Source organism: Phytophthora parasitica (genome assembly GCF_000247585.1).
Source record: "Phytophthora parasitica INRA-310 unplaced genomic scaffold supercont2.4, whole genome shotgun sequence".
Classification (NCBI taxonomy): domain Eukaryota; phylum Oomycota; class Peronosporomycetes; order Peronosporales; family Peronosporaceae; genus Phytophthora; species Phytophthora nicotianae.
Genome location: NW_008648990.1, coordinates 1286165 through 1305408, shown reverse-complemented (window position 1 = coordinate 1305408; position 19244 = coordinate 1286165). Strand labels below are relative to the sequence as shown.

Below are 19244 nucleotides of genomic sequence, written 5' to 3'. Positions count from 1 at the left end.
CCCCCCCCCCCGCTCACCTGTATCTTCGGAAACACTTCGCGTATCAACTCACATGTCAAATGGATTGGTAGACGTATGATTTGCTTTGAGAAACCTGGGAAAATTGTTCCGAATCAATCGCATATTCAATTGTTGGAAACAGAAATGCTCCATTGGAAATTATCGCAGTGACCTGCTTATCGGAGCTACAGTTTTATCAATACCCATTTTCTTCGAGTGCTCACTCTCAAACGGCAAAAATTACATTTCATGCTCGTGAGGATGTTGAATCTGGACCAAAACCGTGTACAAACCAGCGCCGATCACACCACCAGCAAGTGGAGCAACAATTGGAATCCAAAAGTAATAGTGATCTGCCGTCCAAACCTTCGAGCCGTATCCCACCACGTACGTCAACAAACGAGGACCAAAGTCACGCGCTGGGTTCATCGCGTAGCCGGTGTTCATGCCGAAGCTCATTCCAAGCGCCATGATCATCAACGCAAAGGCAAACGGCGTACCTACCGTACCCGGAGAACGATTGTTTTGGTCCGTGATCGCATAAATGCAAAGCAGCAACATTCCTGTGGCCAGTGCCTCCGTGTAGAACGCCGTGTAATTGCTAATGTCGTCGCTTGGGTAGGTGGCAAAATTGCTCTGCGTGGTCTCCAGATCTGGATCGATCTTCTGAATTTTCTGGTAGTCGAGCAGGTAAATAGCCGCAGCTCCAACGAAAGCGCCAACCAACTGCGAAAGACAGTAACCCGGCATCTTCCACCATGGTAGACGGCCATACACGCAGTGTGCGAGCGTGACGGACGGATTCAAATGCGCGCCGCTGACGCCTTCAGAGCAGTAAACAGCCATAAGGATACCAATACCCCACGCCATGTTAATGCTGAGCCACGTGCCGTTGGTCTCCTCGGACAGACTCACTTGGTTGTTGACACCCATACCGAAGCAGATCATGACAAAAGTGCCCAAAAGCTCGGCGAGGCACTCGCGGACGTGCGCGCTATTGGTGACAAACCATTTCCTGTGGTGCTGTTCGTCACGCAAGTACTGGCTGCGGTTCGTGTGGTGCAACGAGCGCTCACAGCGGTCGATAAACTTGCGCGCGGTGTGCGAGAAGCGGCTAAACGCCGTGTGGGAAGGTGTAGCGTCACCATTTGTCTCGACGTCGACACGCATCTTGATTCGCAGCTTCTTACGGAGGAGAGCGCCAAAAGGAGAATAAGACTGGAGAGGAGAGTTGGTCAAGCAATGGCGATTGTGCCATCGACACCCAGCCCATCTCTGCGCCCGAACGTAGCGTCTCTCTCGGTCTTACTTCGATGGACCGCTGGGATTCAGACTGGCGTGGGTTGCTCATACGATAGCATGTCGTGCATGTACAAGGGTCCTTTGTCAACGGAATTCTCTACAACGTGTAGACTACAAGTTGCGTTGAACTTGGATCGCGCTGCTTGGTGTACAGGCGTTGCCGTACCATCTTTTCGCTTCAGCTTTACCTTTCCCCTCGCGACTGTGGCCTATTGGTTTGCAGTACGGTACATGTACACTGGTAACGTAGCAGGACTCTTGCTGCAGGAGCCCCAAGTCTCGAAGATTGATGATCATGCATCAAGGACTGATGGACATCACACCGGTCTTACCTTTATGTACCCTGCAGGGGCGGTGGACGTTGTCGCAGGTGTGTCGTTGCGATTTGGATTATGTGCCCATGATCATTGCGCTGTGTTTGCTTGATATTGACTCGATATATTGAGCAAAAACCAATTCCCGAGGTAGACGTACAAGTTGGGCGGTGCTTGTATTTACCACTCCCAACTACATGCACTCCAGGAATGCAGCAGCGCCTACTGAAGAACATGCGCTTTCAGTCGGCTCAATCGGTTTGAGTCGGTTTCAATCGGTTTGAGCCGGTACAACCGACCCAGAAACCGACTCGGATTCAATCGGTTTCAATCGGTTTCAATCGGTTTCGATCTGAGTTGAAGAAGTATCCGGATCCGGATAATTATTACTTCGTGCTGTCGGCGACAGCACGAATGTCGACTGTCGGCGACAGCACGAATGTCGACTGTCGGTGATTTGATGATTTCTTGCAGTTAACAATTTTTGCAGGTACTCCATTAATTTTCGCAGGAAACCTCCGAGAATCGATCGGCGGCAACATGCCGTCAGCTTGCGCTTCATGCGTGCCAGTCAGCTGCATGTAGCCTTTTCGGGCCTTTGGCTTCTGGAACTGCGGGATAGGTGTTCCCAATGGCGTCAGGCTCATTTCACTTCATTTGAGTATAGGACGCTACATAAACGTTGGCGAGCCGGATATTCCATGTTGAAGGAGTGGTACTACTTTTCCAGTTTTCAAACATTTCTCTTGAGATCTGTATATTCCAATACCCTTTCATAATTAGCCAAAACAGAAAACCTGCTATGACCAGTTCAGACCAATTCAACATTTCCCTTTTGTTTTTCAACCTCTTATAACACATAACTGGATCCGACGTGAGGATTGCCGTGAGCTGCAAACTTCCAGGCGCTCGTCACATCATTTCTGGACCACACGCAATACCTGATGGGTGTAGAAGTTCCAGCGACAGACCAGCAATCCTTGCATAGGCTTTCACTATGCATCCCCGCTCCTTTTTAGGCGTCGGGTTGCTTCTCTTCATTTTAGAATTCCTTCCGAGCGTGGCGGTCGTGTAAGGTATCGCGGACATTATAGTCAAGTCAAGATAGCCAACGAATCATGGACGGCATGCAGCAGCAGCGCGTCCTAGCCGACGGCTGGGGCCAACAGAGTTCGGGCAGCGTCTTCTGCGCCGACTCGAGTCTTCGCTACATCTACGAGAGCAACGGTCAGCACGTGCCCACATCTCAGCAAACTCTTGGTGGCTACAGCAACACTAACAAGGCTCAACCTCAGGTCTACGGTAAAAGCAATGCCGCCAACAACATGACGTTCGCTGGCAAGCGCCCTCGCGATTATTCAAGCGAGAACGCCCGGCCCAATGGTGGCGTAGACCTCTTTGAAGCGGAGATCGCCAGGGCTTGCAACGCCATCCGTAAGCAGACAGCCAGTATGCCTCACTCGTACCGCGAATGTTCGGTGTGTCTGAGCGCCAACGCGTACGCGCAAATCTCGTCATGTGGCCACACTTTCCACCCGAACTGTTTCTTGCGGTGGTTCCGACTTAACCGCTCCTGTCCGCTATGTCGCGGAGTTGTGGACAAGGTGCAATTGGCCCAAACTGTTGGTGTACAGGACGAACTGGAGGCTATTATGGCCGAGATTGACGACGAGCCGCTCCAGTTAATGCGCGAATCTCAGCAACTGCCCCGTCCTGAAGCGGACGTGGCTGCTCTAGACGACCAGTTAATGTCCTTCCTCGAGTCAGATTTTGACACCGACATGGAACTCGCTGCGTTGGATGATTTGAGTTCTTCTCCAGGATTCGAGTTGTCGTCGATGAAGCAGGAAACTGGTGGAGATGAACCGATGGGGATGGAGCTGGATGAACTAGTGGATAGTGGAGACAAGCAGGAGGTTATGGCTACACCGAGTTACGCCGTACCGAACAACTTCGCTTCTCAGCAATTCCCACCAGCGTCAGCTATGCCAAACTACTGGAATGTTCTGAATCAAGGCATGGCACCTCCTATCATGCCTCCAGCTCCGGCTGTACCTCCTTACGTGCCAAACCACCAGAGAATGGTGCACATTGCACCCAAACCGGACGATAGAACCGTGCAACACGTGCGATCACCGGCCGCTACGAGTGTGAGGGCGACAGAGCCGACGTACAAGATGCCAGCGCCCCAAGCTCCCCAGCAGACTCATCATCACCATGTAGTGCGTACTAGCGCTCCCTCTGTACCTCGTGTGGTGTCGTGCAGATGCACTGGAGGATGCAGGAATGGCCGCTGTGCCTGTGTCAAGGAAGGAGGAATGTGTGGCACCTCGTGTCGCTGCACGTCCTGCAAGAACCCCTTCTTGATGGTCAAAGCGGCAGGTGCAGACATCGACGCACTGTTTAAGGACGACTGCTTCATGCACAATGTGTCTAAGACCCGAGATATGGTGGTGCGGTTACAGGAGCCTGTGTCTGTGCCGTGCTGTGAAGCTACCATCAAGGTCGTGGACTGCGTACAGGGTTACACGTGTAACTCCTGCAAGCGTCGCTACGACTTTTCGTGGTGCATGAACAAACTGCTGGACAGCGAGCGTACCCCGCGTAACCACTGTGCGATCTGCAAGCGATGCTGCGACCATCGTGACGTGCACTGCAACGACTGCGGTCGCTGCTATTTCGCCGGTGTGGCTGCTAGTCTCCCGTGTCCGTGTAAGGAGGCATCGAGTCACAAGAAACGCCGTGAAGCTGCAGCAAAAGACAAGGCCGAGGAAGCAGAGGAAGAAGCTGAAGGCGAGTGCTGTATCATGTAGCTAAAAGTCACCCATTCCCTTTTTCGACTCCACCGCCACCATGGAGAATTTCTGAGATCATGAAAAAAAAAAATCGTGTTGTCATTTTGTAACAGTACAAAAAGTTTGCAAACCCTCAATACCTTGCCTCGTCGCAGATTCTGATCGGAAACACGCATCGTTTGTGTTCGACAAGGCTTGAAGTTGCAGTGCAGACTGTTTGGCGAAACTGTACGGTTGACTGGTTCAAGTTGCAGCAGATCCATTCGACAAAATGGTGCTTGGTTGGTTCTTACAAGCAGATCACGCACCGAAAGCGGATCTGTGCGAACACGACGGTCCGATGCAGCACATCCGGGCAACGACGAAGCCCAAGCACCATTCTGGGCTGTAGCGGTTCAGGGTGAACTTTCGTTGCCAGTGGCTTGCCGGCAAGTCTCCACGTGGCTAGAGCGGCAACTTCGTAAAGTCATCGATGTTTGCGGATACCAGTATCGATAAAACCAAAAAAAGAGGTACAAAGGGCGGATTTCTATTCATCCAGCGATAATTGCTGCTAGTTTTGTGCCTTGATCACCTTCAGATCGTTCAAAAAGGCAACTACTTCCTGTGAAAAAGTAGGCAGGTCAACTTGGCCGCTCCACTGCAAGCACTCGCCTTCCATCTTGGACGCTGCCTCAAGTTGTGGTTGCGTCAGAATCTCCTTGATGTAGCCATTTAGAAACACTTGGTAGAACGAGGCAAAGTCCACAGCCGCAACTCGGTGCAGCAACTGGATAACTTCGTCCTGCAGCAAATTCATCTCGCCGCGCGTCAAAATGTTCATCAATGTCGAGAGGAATCCCATGCGCAGTTCGCTCTGGAATCCTGTAAAGGCAAACAGTCCCTGGGCTTTATCAACCCGATCCAGCAATCCCAGCACCTGCTTACAGATACGCGGTGCCAGATTGGACCCTTCGCGGCTCAAAACACTCGCCAGACTCTGGAAAATGGACAGGAAATACGTGTGTGCTTGCTCCGACGCGTATCCGCGCTCACGTGCGCCATCAGGAGTAAACTGACCCGAGTAAACGATGAAGAAGCGGTAATGTTTCTCCAATAACTGCTCCACCAAAGCCACAAAATAACCCAAGATGACCGAGTCGCTTTCTGGGTGAGAAAAGATAACCTAAAACAACATAATTTAACTATTAACTAATGAATTAAACAGCGTGCAACATGTTCCACGTACCTCTTTAAGCGGCCCAAAGCACAGATCAAGGATATTCTGCAAGAATGAGGAGAAGACGGAAGTCGGTTCTTCGACGACGATCTTCAGGAGCTGTAAAAAGCCGCAGAGAACCATCAGGCCAGCATTTCCTTGGTTGTATAATCTGCATTCAGCACAATAGGATTAGTCTCCAACATTGAGAAAACACTAAAGAAAGCAACGTACACTCCTGAAAGCTGCGAGTCGTTAAAGATCTCCACGAACGTGCGCATGATCTCGGACACCGTCTCCTTCTGCATCTCCTTTCGGATAGATTTGAGTAGCTGCGCGTACAGTCGTACAATCTCGTTGACCACTTTGAGCGCACTTTTGATCTGGTTCTTGGACTGCGGAGTATTCGACGCCGCCATCTTCCGGATAGTAGTGAAGTACGTCGTCAGCAGAGCCATTAGCGACGGGAACGAACTCTGGAACACAGAGAAGAACGCGTCTTTGGCCACCTTGGGCTTTGTCTCGACAGATCGAGCGAGACAACGCACCAAGTAGCAGTCTCGTCTCAGTTGAGCAACCATAGCGTGCTCCAGAACGCGCTGCTCGTTTTGATGCAACGTCACAGCGGATTGATCGATAGATTCGCGAATAGGAACCAGCAACGAGCCATAGGCGGTCTCCCATGGCTGGGGCCCATTTGAGACGCCACTGCTGCCTCGTAATGAGATCGCAGAGTTGAGAATGGAGTTGGACATCGAAGTATAGAGGTCTCCTTGGATCGCTAGCGGTAGATGCAGACTGAACTGGTGAATGTGGGCCTCGAGCTGGCTCATGGATGGGATCTGCACCATGTCTTCGTACGATAACACAAAGCCGAGGTTCGCGAGCAGCTGCATCGAGTTCTGCATCACAGCAAGTGGAGACGGCACAATACTCGTGTCCAGTGTATGGAGAAGCACCTGAAGCACACTCTCCGAGGCATTCAGCACGTCTTGTCTAGCGCCGCTTTTGATGACGAATGGAATGCAGCTCAAACAGAACCTGATGCTCGTGAGCGCTTCGCACTGCAACTCGGCAAAGGCGTCACCGCGAGTGTGCAGTCTGTGCTGCACCATATACTCCGACATTTTGATAAACAAGTGCAAGATCTGCCAGCCAGCCATTTGTTGATTCATCTCGTCGCTGATGCTGTAGTAGTTAGCGCACACACCGGAGAGGATCGCACAGTTGACGGTCAAGTCACGAATCACACAGCGTTGCTGTTCCCACTGCTCCGACTGCTGCGCGATCACGGGCATCTCGTGGATGTGGAACAACACCTTCTCAACAGTATTCTGCACTCTAGGCAGCATTATCTCCAGCAGAGGAGGCGCACAAGAAGGCAGCGCCGCGATACGACGAATCAGTGCAATACAGTCCACAACAAACTGCTTCCTCTCAGAGAGCTCGACCATCGTAGCCGAACCACCAGAGGCATTCCCGCTTGCAACATCCGTTCTAATCTGCGCCAAGTCCTGTAGGGAGCCTTGGCCATAAGCGCCACCTGTACCCTCTAAGTCAAAGGCAGCGCTATTGTCTGCATCCTCGTGATCTCCCTGGGTTCCAGCGTCATCACCGTCATCCAACTCGTCCAGTTGGCTACGATTCGACTCGTACCTCACACGCTCCACAAGATGCAGCATCACAGCAACAAGCCCCTTCTCGTATGCCGTCAATACTGCTCTCACTCGTTCATTCGCCGCCCCTTCATTCTGCTCAATCTCCTCAATATACGACACAAACACCTCCCACACTCTCAAACAGTTCAAAAACCCTTCAATATGAGGCTGTTTCGTCGTAAAAGCGTGCACCGACTGCAGAAAAGTCGGTAGGATATCTCCATACTTTGGGTTCTCCAGTCTCTTCAAGTGTTGGGTTAGAAACAGTTCTACGAACACACTCAACTTGTCCAGATACTGCTCCGTCGCTCGGCCAATCAATTGATCCTCCACCGTCTTCTGTAGCAACGGACACAGCCCAAACATCACGTGGCCCACTATTTCATCCACTCTTGCAGGTGCAAATCTCTTGCTCATCAGCTCGGCCAGACACTGCAGCGCCGTCGTACTCGACACACACATGTGGGACGTAAACCCCCTGGCAAACACGCTCTCCCAGTTCCTGGCCAGCTCGAACAGCAGATTAATCCACGCGTCGTTCACCTGCTCAGCCACTGGAGCCCACGTGATCAAATTATTCAACGTGGTCAACGCCACATTTGCCACTCGATCCTGGTCCACAACCACTTGAGCTTCTCCGACCTGTAGGAGATGGCTACATCCTTTCAAAGTGTTCGCTAACAGCACCAATACACTCGGCAACTGAGCTATTAATCTGGCTTTGGCTTGTTTCTTAATTGTAGCCATCACCGTGGCGTCATCGCGTCCAAACTCTTCCACGACGACACTGAGCAGCTCCAGACCGCTCTCTCTGGTCCTCTCCTCGACGATTAAAGCCTCTATTTGGCTCATAAAGTCCGGCCATGTGGCGTCTCCCTGTTCCGCGCTACGCCACTGGATCTTGGCGATATCTGCTAGTACTTTCCTCATCTTCCGCCGCACGAAGGCGATCTGGGCGCCTCCAGAGGAGCTAGAAGACGCCAAGAGATAGTCCCATACGAACTGACGGATACGCAGTTGCTCTGAGGCCGGGAAGTGGACCCATTTCTTCGCTACATATTCCTCCAGCGTCGTGGCGGCGAACCAGAGCGCGTATTCGTTCTGGGAGGTGGATAGAAGCTGGAAGAGCACGGGCAAGCAGGCCGCGGGCGTCTCCTTGAAGCGCGTGAGCTGCTCCTCCAGCTGCTGCTTGTCGCCTGGGGGCGTCGTGGGGTCCAGTAGGCGGCGCAGCGCGCCTTCCACCTCGGCGATCATGGCGGCGTCACCGCTCATCGTCACAACTAGTCGAATAACTTGGCTCGGTTACCTGACACAGCCTCGGTATTGCAGTACAGCAAAGTGCTTTTTTACTCAAGAAAGTACTTGTTTTGTATTATGTGTACAACACATAATGTTATGTTTTCTACACCAATAAAGGCTAGTCGGAGTTAGGTACATCACATGTTTGATGTGAAGTGGGTTCAAAATGATACCGCGCTCGTATGCAGGTGACGGCGACGGAAAGTGGCTGTTGTTCGCGCGAGAGGAGGCAGTGGATACGCTTGTATTTACTGCGGTGGTAACACATACGACGAATGTGGTGGCACAGCTCGAAGTGGACGCGGATGCGCTGAAGCAGCACGTAAGAGACGGCAATGGCATTTCCAATCGTGCATTGATCTAAAGCTGTTGCTGCTGTAGAGCGAGGAACTGGGGCTCGAGATGGACGTCCACACATTCAAGGCACTGCTAGTGGTGCGTTCATCTTCACTTTTTAACTGATTACGTGTAGTTGAATGAAATATTTACCTAATGTTGCCAATTGGCCACAGAAAGCTCTGGAGCAGTGTGCGTGTGTGGATGTGGAGATCGAGACGGAGAGCGATACGGTGAAGGAGGTTTTCCTGTCGCTTACGTACAAATTCAGCCCCACGATCTCTCGAAAGGGAGTTTTTCAGCTGTCTATAGTGGCCCAAAACGCGCCACAGAGTCTAGTGGATCTACTAAGTAGCATCCACGCTAAGCCACCGCAACCAATGCTGTCAGAGCAGCAGAAAGCAGATAAAGGGAAGAAAAACATTGCCGCTACTGCAACTGTGGAGGTAGGAGACCATAATACCAGTCTATTAGGCGGCCAAGAGACCAAGAACGTCTCTATGGGATCCCAAAACTCGGATAATGGGACGATTGCAGCAGTAAATCCAATGCTGCTCAAGAGGAGACACATGCCTACTGGAACCACGTACGTGATGCATGGCTATTTCTTTCTAACATTATTTTTTATTATAGTTAACTACTGGATGCTTGTACAGGCGTCGAAGAGGTCCCAAAGGTGCCAAGATAGCCAAAAAGTAGCAACTTATGTATTCATTGTATTGACTGCCTTACCCTTTTGCACCGGAAGCTCTGCTGCTGTCCATTTGATGCGTTGACCCATTTCCCAGAACCCCTTACGTCTCGAACCATTACGTGTAACAGTCCCGTCTCCATGCCGAAATCCAGCGTGCCAAGTGCCTTCGTATATTTCGCCAGTAGCCATGATCAGCTCCTTTCCGAAGCCATGAGCTAGTCCGTCACGCCATGAACCTTCATAGAAGCTGCCATCTCCACGCGTATATTTACCTGACCCGTGCATCCGACCATCTTTCCAAGAACCCACGTAGACGGCAAGCCCAGCACCCGATCCAGTCGCCATTGCACCAACGATCTTCTTTAAAGCACTGGAATCTGTGCTTTTGTTGGCTGCAGCAGAGAATTCCATGCGACCATATCCATGGCGACGACCGTTCTGGAACTCCCCATCGTATTTACTTGTACTAGATCCTCGTGTGAACACACCTTTACCGTGGAAGACGTCGTGTTGGTACTCGCCTTCGTATCGATCGCCACTAGTTAACCACCTCTCTTTGCCGATACCATGCCGTTCACCCCGACGCCAGTCTCCGTCGTATACCCGCGTGCCGCGATGAGAGGTCAATACCCCATGCCCATGTCGGAATCCTTGGAAGAACTCACCTTCGTACTTGTCTCCGTTTACAAAGGTCAATTCTCCTTTGCCCTGTCGAATCCCTTCTACCAATTCACCCTTGTACACGGCTCGCATGCCTCTTGTTATAAAGGGACACTCAAGCGTTACAAGTAACAACGATCCGGGTACTAGTATTTGCTTCTCTCTCTCTCTTTTTTTTTTTTACTATACTGTACAACCGAGCCATTTCTCTACTGCTGGATTGCATGCTTGTCCGATTCCCTTGGCAATCTCAAACCGTCGTAATGCGATGTAGTTCTCGTCGGGCATACAGGCTAGAACTTGAAATCTGGAGTTGTAGCAGATTCCCGTGATGTTCCCAGGAAATCGACACTGTCGGTATGGTTTTCCTTCGCACATCTCGATTGTTTCTTTCGTCGGGAACTGCAAAAGTTTGAGTTTGTCGAAAATATTTTCTTGACAAATGCATGGAGCAAAGTCTTCGAACACCTTCTGAGTTGCAGCACTCCCCAGAAAGGGGGTAACCGGCAGATTTGAGTTCTGATCGTTCATCAGACATGTTGCTGGAGATGTACCCAGTAACGTATTGGCTTGACAACTAACGTGGCTCAAGTTACATGGGCCCATGAAGCCGTTGCAACAGACATGATTCGGTCGGAAAATCACGAATTCCTCGATATTTTCCAGCGAAGCTAAATCAGGAATCCGCTCGAGTCTGGGAAGCAATACCAGGGCGAGTCGACTTAACTTCGGTACGTTCTCGAAGCTCGGTAGTTCACGAACTTGAGTTGTCCACGCTAACGTGAAACTTTGCAGGTTTGGGACTCCTGTAAAAGAGGGAATTGTTTTGAGATTGACTTGGATACCCAAATGTATCAACGATAGTTGTGGAAGATCACTAAACATATCTTCTGGAAGATCGAGTAAGTTGGTAGTACCATATCGACCTTCAATGTGACTGTAACAAATCACAAAAAAGTTAGCTGAGGGCTATTTTTTTTTTCTCTTGTTGATACGTACATTGTTTCAAGGCTACGGAATTCTTTCACCCAAGCTGGAACGTTCTCAACATCTGTGTAGATGAGTTGGCTAGCGGTATTGGCAGTATCGGATTAGACCAACGTAGTAACATTTTCAAAACACGTATTTGAAGCATTTTTCAGTTAGACGTACATTGTTTTGAGTCCTTGACACCTGCGCAGCTCCTCTGGCCATTCTTTCAGTTGGCGATTAACAACTTGAATCGATGTGAGCGCTCCAGCTCCTGCAAGAGCTTTAACCTTGTGATATGTGCTAACTGCATTCACCCATTGATCGTACGTCTTTGGCGCTAGGTCGACATCAATTAGGATAAGACAAGGACAATGTTCATCGCTGGTTTGCCATCGATGCGCGTAGACGACACATTCTGGATGTGACGCGCACAATGACGCCGAATCGTTAATAGCTTTATGAGTTGATAGTAAAATGGCTAGGATTGCTGCCACATACACGACCCCAACAACCTTTGGAACTGCGTTCTGTGAGATTGGAGCCGTGGTAATTGGTACAGTTTTCTTGACTCCTCTTGATGCGTATTCACGGTATCTGGTCCAGATCAGAGCCTTCAGAACACGCTCAAACCGGTAGCACAAGGCTAAGTTCATGCTGATGCGTATTGCAAAATCCATTGGCGAGCTGATGCGAAGAGAGTCGAAAATCACGCGGAAAAGTGCCATTTCCGATGGATCGGCAAATGATCGAGCGTTGTGTTCAAAGCTACCGACTGGCAGTATCTCCAAGTACGAAAGATAAACTTCACGATCGAAGTCGAAGTTGTAGTAGCAATAGACTAGCGTCAAAATCGGAAACAAAACTGCTGCAGCCAAGTCAAAACTGGATACAATCACAAGTTAGTACATGATCGACATCATCATCAAAGTTTAATTTTTTTTACATACATGGAGTCGATAAATATCTCCGTCAAAGCAGAAAACCGGTCAGTGAGCACATTTACAACGGACGATAGCGCATTTACTGCTAGAAATCCTGCAAAACCGTACGTAAGACTGGCGGGGCTCCCATTTTGTAACAACTGACGTAGCATGGCTGTCTCCATAGCTAAATCAATCAACTTGAGAAAAGCATTCTACAAGTTCAAAAGTAAGAACTCAAAGACTCTATGCTCAGATGAATTCATAAGTTACTTACCCAACGCTTGCGATTTTTACCCTCGTATGATGTGAGATCTTTCCACATTTGACGACCACGTTTGTAACTTGGGCCAATGACTCTTAAAATCCTTGACGAGGCCCAATGATTTGATTTACTGCGAGAACTCGAAGAAACAAGCACATTTCGCCACAACAACGCTCTTGATATCACCGAAAGATAGCAAATATCCACGACCATCAAACCCATAGCTCCTGCTTGTATCATACTTGGATTTGCATCAGTGATATACCAGAATCTCCCGTTGTCGTATTCACCAGTGTTCATCAGAGCATTTGCTGTCTCGTTCGGAGCCAATGCTAGGATAATGAGCCACGTAGTCCATGCGAGACACACAATAAGAATGGCCATCATCGGAATACCCAGAACCCCAAAAGCACCATGAAACGAGGGATGTCGGCTTGTCGTGTGGCGGATATTTGGATTAGTATCTAGCTTAAGCTGCTGTACACTTGGTCCGTTAGGAAGAATTTGGTTGCGTTTCACATCACGTATATGGTCTTCGAGGCCAGTTGATGCTTGAACACCAGCCTGTCTGGCCACACCAGTCCGGTTGGCAATCGTGGCACCAGGAGCTATCCCCGTCATCACTAACTCTATGATAGAGTGTCTAGCAACTGTACCTAAGGAGAACCTTGATGTATTTTTGTACTACACTAAAAAATACTTAAGGTAAGTGAAGTACTAAAAGTTCGTAAATTATTTGTATGCTCTCATATTGTGTTATTTTTCTCTCGTCCAGCAATACTGGTGGTTCTGGGCAGATAGCTGATTTGAATTTGCCAATATAGTTGTGGTGAAGTCTCAAGACGAAGAATTCTTATAAGGGATAACAAAAATCTAGAGCGCTTCCAGTTAAACTAAGTGCCTCCGATGGAGGTGGTATCTTAGATTACTCGAAAAAATCGAAGCTCGTGCTTTTATCATTACCCGTTGCAGCCAAGCCATATCTCTTCAACTGGATCACACGTTGGTCCTACACCTCTTTCAATTTGCAAGCGGCGCAAGGCAATATAGTTGTCATTGGAGAGGCAAGAAAGAACCTGAAATCGAGCCTTGTAGCAGATGCCAGTTCTGTTGGGTGGGTATTCACACCGTCGGAACCTCTTTCCACCACACATATCAATCGTCTCTTTGGTCGGAAAAGTAGAAAAGTTAACCCCGTCAAATGGTGATTCTTGACAAATACTTGAAGAGAATTTCTCGAGCGCATTCTGGGTACCTATGCTCCCTCGAAATGGTGTGAATGGAGAGGTAGAATTTGTGTCATTGTGAAGGCATGTTGTAGCAAGTGTGTCCGTAATGGAATTCGCTTGACAAGAGCTATGGTTTAAAGCGCACTCCCCCATATAGCCATTGCAACAGACATAGTTTGGTCTGTAAATGACCATTTCCACAAGGTTCCGAAGCGGGGACAGGTCGGGGATTTGCTCCAGTGTTGGGATTAAAGTGAGGACGAGGCGGCTTAACTTCGGTACCGCGTCAAAACTGGGTAATATGCGCAAGTGAGGCATCCAGGCAATGACGAAGCTCTGTAGTTGTGGGACTCCAGTGAAAGGAGGAAAGTTCGTGACGTTCTCGTGAATTCCAAGTTGAATCATGGTAAGTCTTGGTAAATCGCTGAAAAGATCGATTCGACAAATTTGGTTTACCATATTTGCCTTCGATTTGACTACATGTAGACACCAAACACATGTTAACGTTTGTCGTACTGTTGAGCTCAGCATTTTGTTACTACACATCTTACATTGTCCCTAGATGCTTGAGCTCCTTTGTCCATGCCGGAATTCGTTCCGTACTTGTGTAAATCAGGTGACTGGATTATTTTAAATTACACTCGCATTCCGTTATTAACCTGATCAATAGTATACCAACGAAACATACGCACATGGTTTTTAAGTTCTGACACTTGCAAACGTTGCTCTTCAGTAAGAGCAGCCGATGGGGGCCTTGACCAGACTGCCAAATCGTTCGTAAACACCAATAGCGTTGTAAAATCATGCCGAGAAACTACCCGAGAAACAAGCAGATACATCTGCTGGGGTTTCTTTACAAGAGCAACAGGAAATTTCCAACCTACAACAACTATCGAATACAATGCTTCACCTTGGACTTTCAATATTGTTGAGCTTACAGCGGACACTATCAGTAGTTGCTGGAGCTTGACCGCGAGGTGTCGTTTTTCTCCGCTTGGGGCCTTGGGGAGAGAAATAGAAGTTTTTGCGTATGATTGAGCGTAATAAAACACGGGGAAGAGTGCAGCGCCTTAATGACTGTAAAACGAAGCAGCATTTGGACCCCTATTTATCCGTAACATCCCGTATTGGGGTGGTTTGGAAGGAACCTTAACGATCATTCCTATTGTACTGTTTCGAACGGCCGAGACCACCCGCTACCTCATTGCTTCATACGAAAAGGAGTGATCAACAGAAACCACATCATACACGTACCATTCGCGCAGCCTAAGTGAAAGTTTTCATACAGCCCTTTCGTCGATATCTTCAGAAACACACCACTGTGCTCCAGTCGTGTCGGTTGAGTACGTAATATACCTGCAATTTGGCGTTGTCTCGACTTAGTTCGTCAATTAAACTCTTTAATTACAACAATAAAGGTTCAGTGTTCTCTCAGGCCCATCATCCATCTGCCCTTTGTATTCTCTCCTTGTTGTCTGGAACCCTTTTATCCATCATGTCCGCAATTCCATTGATCTTGCGGCGCCAAACATCAGTTTCCTTACCATTCCTTACCATCACGGGTGCATCACTTTACACCACTTCGTGCTACTTGGCATAGTAACAATAACGACTACATTAGTGATCGTAAATGGCCCATGCTCATTTGGATATCACTACCTTATGCTCAAACCGGCATCTTCACACGCGACGTGATGCCCGTGTTCTTGATCATCGCACACCCTTCCACGTGGTTCCCCTTGAGCCACTCAGTGGCTACAGACCAGAGAACAGCCAATTTGGAGTCCAGGATCGTACCATTCTCGTCCGCTTGGATCTGTAGCTTCATCACGTCGCTACAGGCGAGTGCACGCAACAAGGCCGCGCCCACGTCCTTCACAGATCATCCGGAGCGTCAGGGGCGACTCCCGGGACTCTTAGGCCTAAGGTCGATCGAATGTCATTCCACGACATCCACTGAGTGGAGCATATGGAAAGTCGCTCGAATGTCGTTCCATGACATCCGCTGATGTGGAGTATGTGGAAGGTCGCTGGAATGTCGTTCCATGACATCCAAAAATAGTGGGCAAACGACAGTTCTTCGAACTGCGAATTTCGACCGTTTACTTCAATCGGAACCGGAAAGAAGAGCCGTTTTTTTTTTTACGGTAATCGATCTAAATTTTACGGTCCGTATGCCGCCGCTAAACTTCTATCTCAAACGACCTAAATGTTAGGTCCGACGGGCACTTTTGATTCTCCTCTTCGGCCTGCATCAAGATAGAATAATGCATTCATCGTCTGAAGAAGCTCAGTCCGATTCCCAGGTCACGTCGTTCATCAGATCAGTCACTCGTGGCGTTCCCCGTCACTACAAAACAGCCTACTTACTGGAGCATCTACAACGTGCTCGAAAGGCGATCTTTACGTTGAAGCTGCAATGATTCTTGCAGAATTGGCATGCCTGCCAGCCCTTTCTAAAGCACTTCGAGTATTATTCAACTTCAATGCCTTATCCGACTCGGTGCGCAAACGGCGCTTTCGATTCGATAAGTCGGAGTTGTGTACTCTCGTCCAGCTGATGAATATTGGTGATATCGTTACCCGCGAGTGGACAAGAGCTGCCAGTATTGAGGCTCTTTGTGTGGTTCTGTACAAGTTAGCAGTTCCTGTACGTTGGGTGGATGTGCGAGAGTTTTTCGGGCGATCATCTAGCGGACTGTCCAACGTATTCCTCCACCTACTTGACGTACTGGAAGCTGAATATGCCGATCTACTTTTGTTGGCCCATTAAATTGCAGCAACTCGACTCTCTGAACACGCTCGAGCTGTTTTCGATGTCGGCAGTCCGTATACAAATATCTGGGCATTCAATGACGGTACTGTTAGAGGAACCTGTCGGCCTACGCCTCGTCGCCGAGGCCGAAAGAAAAACAAGCATCTGGACCAGCAATCTGTATACAATGGACACAAGCGTAAACATGCACTGAAGGTTGAAACTCTAGTCGCTCCTGACGTGTTAATTTCACATTTGTATGGTCCGTACCCTGGAAGAAATCACGACGTCAAAATGTATCGTGAATCCGACCTAAGTACAATTATCCGAAACGTGAACGCTTTCGAGAGTATCCAATTTTTGGAAACTGCGCCTATGGACGTGACGATGTACTGAAAAGCCCATTCGAAGGAGCTATTGAAAATTTGACGTCTGAACAGCGGCATATCAATTCTGCGTTGAGTAAGATCCGGGTTTCCGTGGAGTGGTCCTACGCTCAAATCGTGAAGTATTGGAAAGCTCTGGAGGTGAAGTCAAATTTAAGAACAGGATCGCAGCCAGTAGGTCAGATGTATCGAGTTGGAGTATTGATGACAAATTGCATCACATGCATTAGTGGTGGAAGTACAGCCAGTGACTACTCCGGTGTGTCTCCTCCAGATATAAATTATTGTCTTGGGTCTGCATCATAGTGATAACTCTTAGCCAAAGCAGCACCAAAAATCTGAGCGCACTCCAATATCATCTCCCGATTGCTTTGTTGAATACGTTGCTCCAATTGAAGCCTGTCTTCAGCTTGTTTCTTATCAAATTCCAGTCTTTCTTCAAATTGCTTTTGTCCCTGCTCTAGCTCACGCTGCTTTAAATCCATTTGATCTTTGTACTTCTCGTCTTGTCTTTTTATCTCCGTTAAAAACGCATTCGAGCGCTTAACCCCTCGCTGTATCGCCTGCTAGAACCCGTCGATATCGTGCTTTCAGTTCCCGACACAACCCTTTGAGTGACACTGGAGTCACCAGAGTCGTTGTAGAGAGAGGGCTCGTCACGTTCGGCTCGGCGACGACGGCTTTCGGCAACTATAGCAGCGACGCACTTAGCAAGATCTTCCCTCTTCTTCTCTTTAGAAATCTTTTGAGCTGCTTTAGTCTCATGGTGAAGCTGTTTTAGCTCCATATACTCCTGGATCAACCCATCAATGTCTGTGTAGTGAGTTTGGACGTTAACCGCATGGATGGACTCTTCCACACCACTTGCCAGCGCCGAAAGTTGCTCCTTTTCCTTGAAGCGAGCTTTTAGTAGATTTAACCTGTCGCGGATCTGCTTCACTTTTATCTCTTTTTCAAGGCAGAGCCCAAAGCCGCAACAACACTATATCATATCTCCAGTGTCGATCCGCCATTCGCTGCAAACGGCTTCTCACGAATCAACTCCTGCAGCATCTTCAGATCTTCCATCGTAGTGAACCGGGACACCATCTTATGCAAGACTCAGCCCCGCGCTCTGCGTGTGCAAAAATGAGTTATTTCTTGATGAAGGGCGATGTTATCTTTATTGTCTTCAGCATCTGGCACAAACCGAACTAAAATAGAGTAGCTAAACACGTCTTTCGTAATTATCTGGTAGCCTGAACATTCGATCGAAAACAGAACACACAGTAAGACTGCTAAAGATCTCTATTGTGCTTTGCACACATTAGAGAGGTTTCGAAATGCCTTTTTCCTTCTTCTGTTCCCACAACAGCATAGGCGTGTGGGAGTGGGGGTGACGAATATAAACGGAGATTTTGCAGCCTTACACCCATACCCCCGCCAAATTCGATTGCGTCAAGACTCAATGTGGTCGTCGACCAGCTCGATCAATTCGTCGAGCACGATAGCCCTCTCGCTCTCCTCCTCAGAAACACCCGAGACTGCCATACTCTTCTCGTTTTCTTCCGTCTCGTCTTGACAAGTTTGTCAAAACGAGCCTGCGCATTCTTACCACTCAACTTGAGCCGCAGAAACGAGGCTTCTGCTACCAGCTTGGCAGCGAGAGCATCCCACGCGCCAATAATTTTTGCCTCGCTGGGCCAGAAAGGGCCGATATCCGAGGGCCTGGCGCAGCAACACCACGTCTTCTTTTTAGAATAGCTCTTACGCTTTTAGCTGCCCATATTTTCGCACGCAGTTGTGTAGCGAAGAGGGAATGAAGGCTTGGTTGCCGACCAACGGTGTGTGGAAAGTCTCCCTCAGATTTTTGTTTTCCATAGGAACATTTCGACAGAGTTCTGCCTAAAGTTTCGTTTATGAAACAATGCGGAGCAGTTTAAAGGAATGGGAATGGAAAACCTGACTGCGAAACCTCTCTATTCTATCTAAACGATGTCCTAACTCGTTGTTTTAGCAAATCTTGAAAAATAATCCAACATTGATTTACCTACCGTAATCGTCGAATTAACGTTGGATTACCATTTACTCGAAGAGTTAATGTTGTCTTATGAGTGTTTTTGTTGAATGGCTGTAGTAAAGCGCCAAACGAAAGTCGCACACTCTAAGTCTTTCTTAAGACAGTGTAACTACATTCCAGAAGATGACAATTTCTATCGACATGCGTTGGAGATCGATTGTGCTGACCTACATCTACGGCATTGACCTAAGTTTCGTTGCGTCCGGTATGGGGGGCTTGACGCGGTCTATTTCTCGTTGGGGTTTACTGTTTCGTCGTAGACATAATATGATACCGAACACGCGAATTCCGCTTCAAATGAGAATGAACCTTAGTTATTTGTTGATTGGCCGTGAAAGAGCTGGGCAGTGTGCAGGCAAGCTCTTGTTCAAGTCAACAAGCTGGGAAAGAAGTAGCCGGGCA

The 19244-nt window shown here is 48.7% G+C and overlaps 8 protein-coding genes across 9 annotated transcripts; 2 read left to right on the top strand and 6 right to left on the bottom strand.

Annotated features, from left to right (window-relative positions):
- Nucleotides 1-105: 105 nt before the first annotated feature.
- PPTG_03354 (hypothetical protein) lies at nucleotides 106-1885 on the bottom strand. Its single transcript, XM_008896032.1, has one exon. It carries the CDS (start codon nucleotides 1168-1170, stop codon nucleotides 241-243), a length of 930 nt encoding a protein of 309 aa, XP_008894280.1. The 5' UTR covers nucleotides 1171-1885; the 3' UTR covers nucleotides 106-240.
- A 662-nt stretch (nucleotides 1886-2547) lies between these two features.
- On the top strand, nucleotides 2548-5634 carry PPTG_03353 (hypothetical protein). Its single transcript, XM_008896031.1, has one exon. The coding sequence runs from the start codon at nucleotides 2735-2737 to the stop codon at nucleotides 4427-4429; it is 1695 nt and encodes a 564-aa protein (XP_008894279.1). The 5' UTR covers nucleotides 2548-2734; the 3' UTR covers nucleotides 4430-5634.
- Nucleotides 4791-8593, bottom strand: PPTG_03352. Of its 2 annotated transcripts, XM_008896029.1 has the most exons (3): nucleotides 5844-8593; nucleotides 5640-5781; nucleotides 4791-5576 (listed from the first exon to the last, which is right to left on the bottom strand). In XM_008896029.1, the coding sequence occupies exons 1-3, from the start codon at nucleotides 8537-8539 to the stop codon at nucleotides 4965-4967; spliced, it is 3450 nt and encodes a 1149-aa protein (XP_008894277.1). In that variant the 5' UTR covers nucleotides 8540-8593; the 3' UTR covers nucleotides 4791-4964. The 2 variants fall into 2 exon arrangements, with proteins under 2 accessions (XP_008894277.1, XP_008894278.1); XM_008896030.1 differs by lacking the exon at nucleotides 4791-5576 and having other exon boundaries at nucleotides 5579-5781.
- Nucleotides 8594-8732: 139 nt separating this feature from the next.
- Nucleotides 8733-9601, top strand: PPTG_03351 (hypothetical protein; the record flags this gene model as incomplete). The annotated part of the gene is made up of 4 exons (XM_008896028.1): nucleotides 8733-8888; nucleotides 8948-9001; nucleotides 9079-9488; nucleotides 9559-9601. 4 exons carry the CDS (start codon nucleotides 8733-8735, stop codon nucleotides 9599-9601), a joined length of 663 nt encoding a protein of 220 aa, XP_008894276.1.
- A 4-nt stretch (nucleotides 9602-9605) lies between these two features.
- On the bottom strand, nucleotides 9606-10349 carry PPTG_03350 (hypothetical protein; the record flags this gene model as incomplete). Its single annotated transcript, XM_008896027.1, has 1 exon — nucleotides 9606-10349. One exon carries the CDS (start codon nucleotides 10347-10349, stop codon nucleotides 9606-9608), a length of 744 nt encoding a protein of 247 aa, XP_008894275.1.
- A 90-nt stretch (nucleotides 10350-10439) lies between these two features.
- On the bottom strand, nucleotides 10440-13034 carry PPTG_03349 (hypothetical protein; the record flags this gene model as incomplete). The annotated part of the gene is made up of 5 exons (XM_008896026.1): nucleotides 10440-11193; nucleotides 11256-11324; nucleotides 11409-12110; nucleotides 12176-12363; nucleotides 12426-13034. 5 exons carry the CDS (start codon nucleotides 13032-13034, stop codon nucleotides 10440-10442), a joined length of 2322 nt encoding a protein of 773 aa, XP_008894274.1.
- A 2274-nt stretch (nucleotides 13035-15308) lies between these two features.
- On the bottom strand, nucleotides 15309-15470 carry PPTG_03348 (hypothetical protein; the record flags this gene model as incomplete). Its single annotated transcript, XM_008896025.1, has 1 exon — nucleotides 15309-15470. One exon carries the CDS (start codon nucleotides 15468-15470, stop codon nucleotides 15309-15311), a length of 162 nt encoding a protein of 53 aa, XP_008894273.1.
- A 2750-nt stretch (nucleotides 15471-18220) lies between these two features.
- PPTG_21275 (hypothetical protein) lies at nucleotides 18221-18643 on the bottom strand (the record flags this gene model as incomplete). The annotated part of the gene is made up of 3 exons (XM_008896528.1): nucleotides 18221-18339; nucleotides 18378-18490; nucleotides 18534-18643. The coding sequence occupies 3 exons, from the start codon at nucleotides 18641-18643 to the stop codon at nucleotides 18221-18223; spliced, it is 342 nt and encodes a 113-aa protein (XP_008894776.1).
- Nucleotides 18644-19244: the final 601 nt, after the last annotated feature.

Coding starts and splice junctions, on each gene's coding strand:
- PPTG_03354 (XM_008896032.1), bottom strand. CDS start 1,170: ATGCGTGTCGACGTCGAGACAAATGGTGACGCTACACCTTCCCACACG.
- PPTG_03353 (XM_008896031.1), top strand. CDS start 2,735: ATGGACGGCATGCAGCAGCAGCGCGTCCTAGCCGACGGCTGGGGCCAA.
- PPTG_03352 (XM_008896029.1), bottom strand. CDS start 8,539: ATGAGCGGTGACGCCGCCATGATCGCCGAGGTGGAAGGCGCGCTGCGC. Junction 5,782..5,843: donor GACTCGCAGCTTTCAGGAGT/GTACGTTGCTTT, acceptor TGCTGAATGCAG/ATTATACAACCAAGGAAATG. Junction 5,577..5,639: donor GCTTTGGGCCGCTTAAAGAG/GTACGTGGAACA, acceptor ATGTTGTTTTAG/GTTATCTTTTCTCACCCAGA.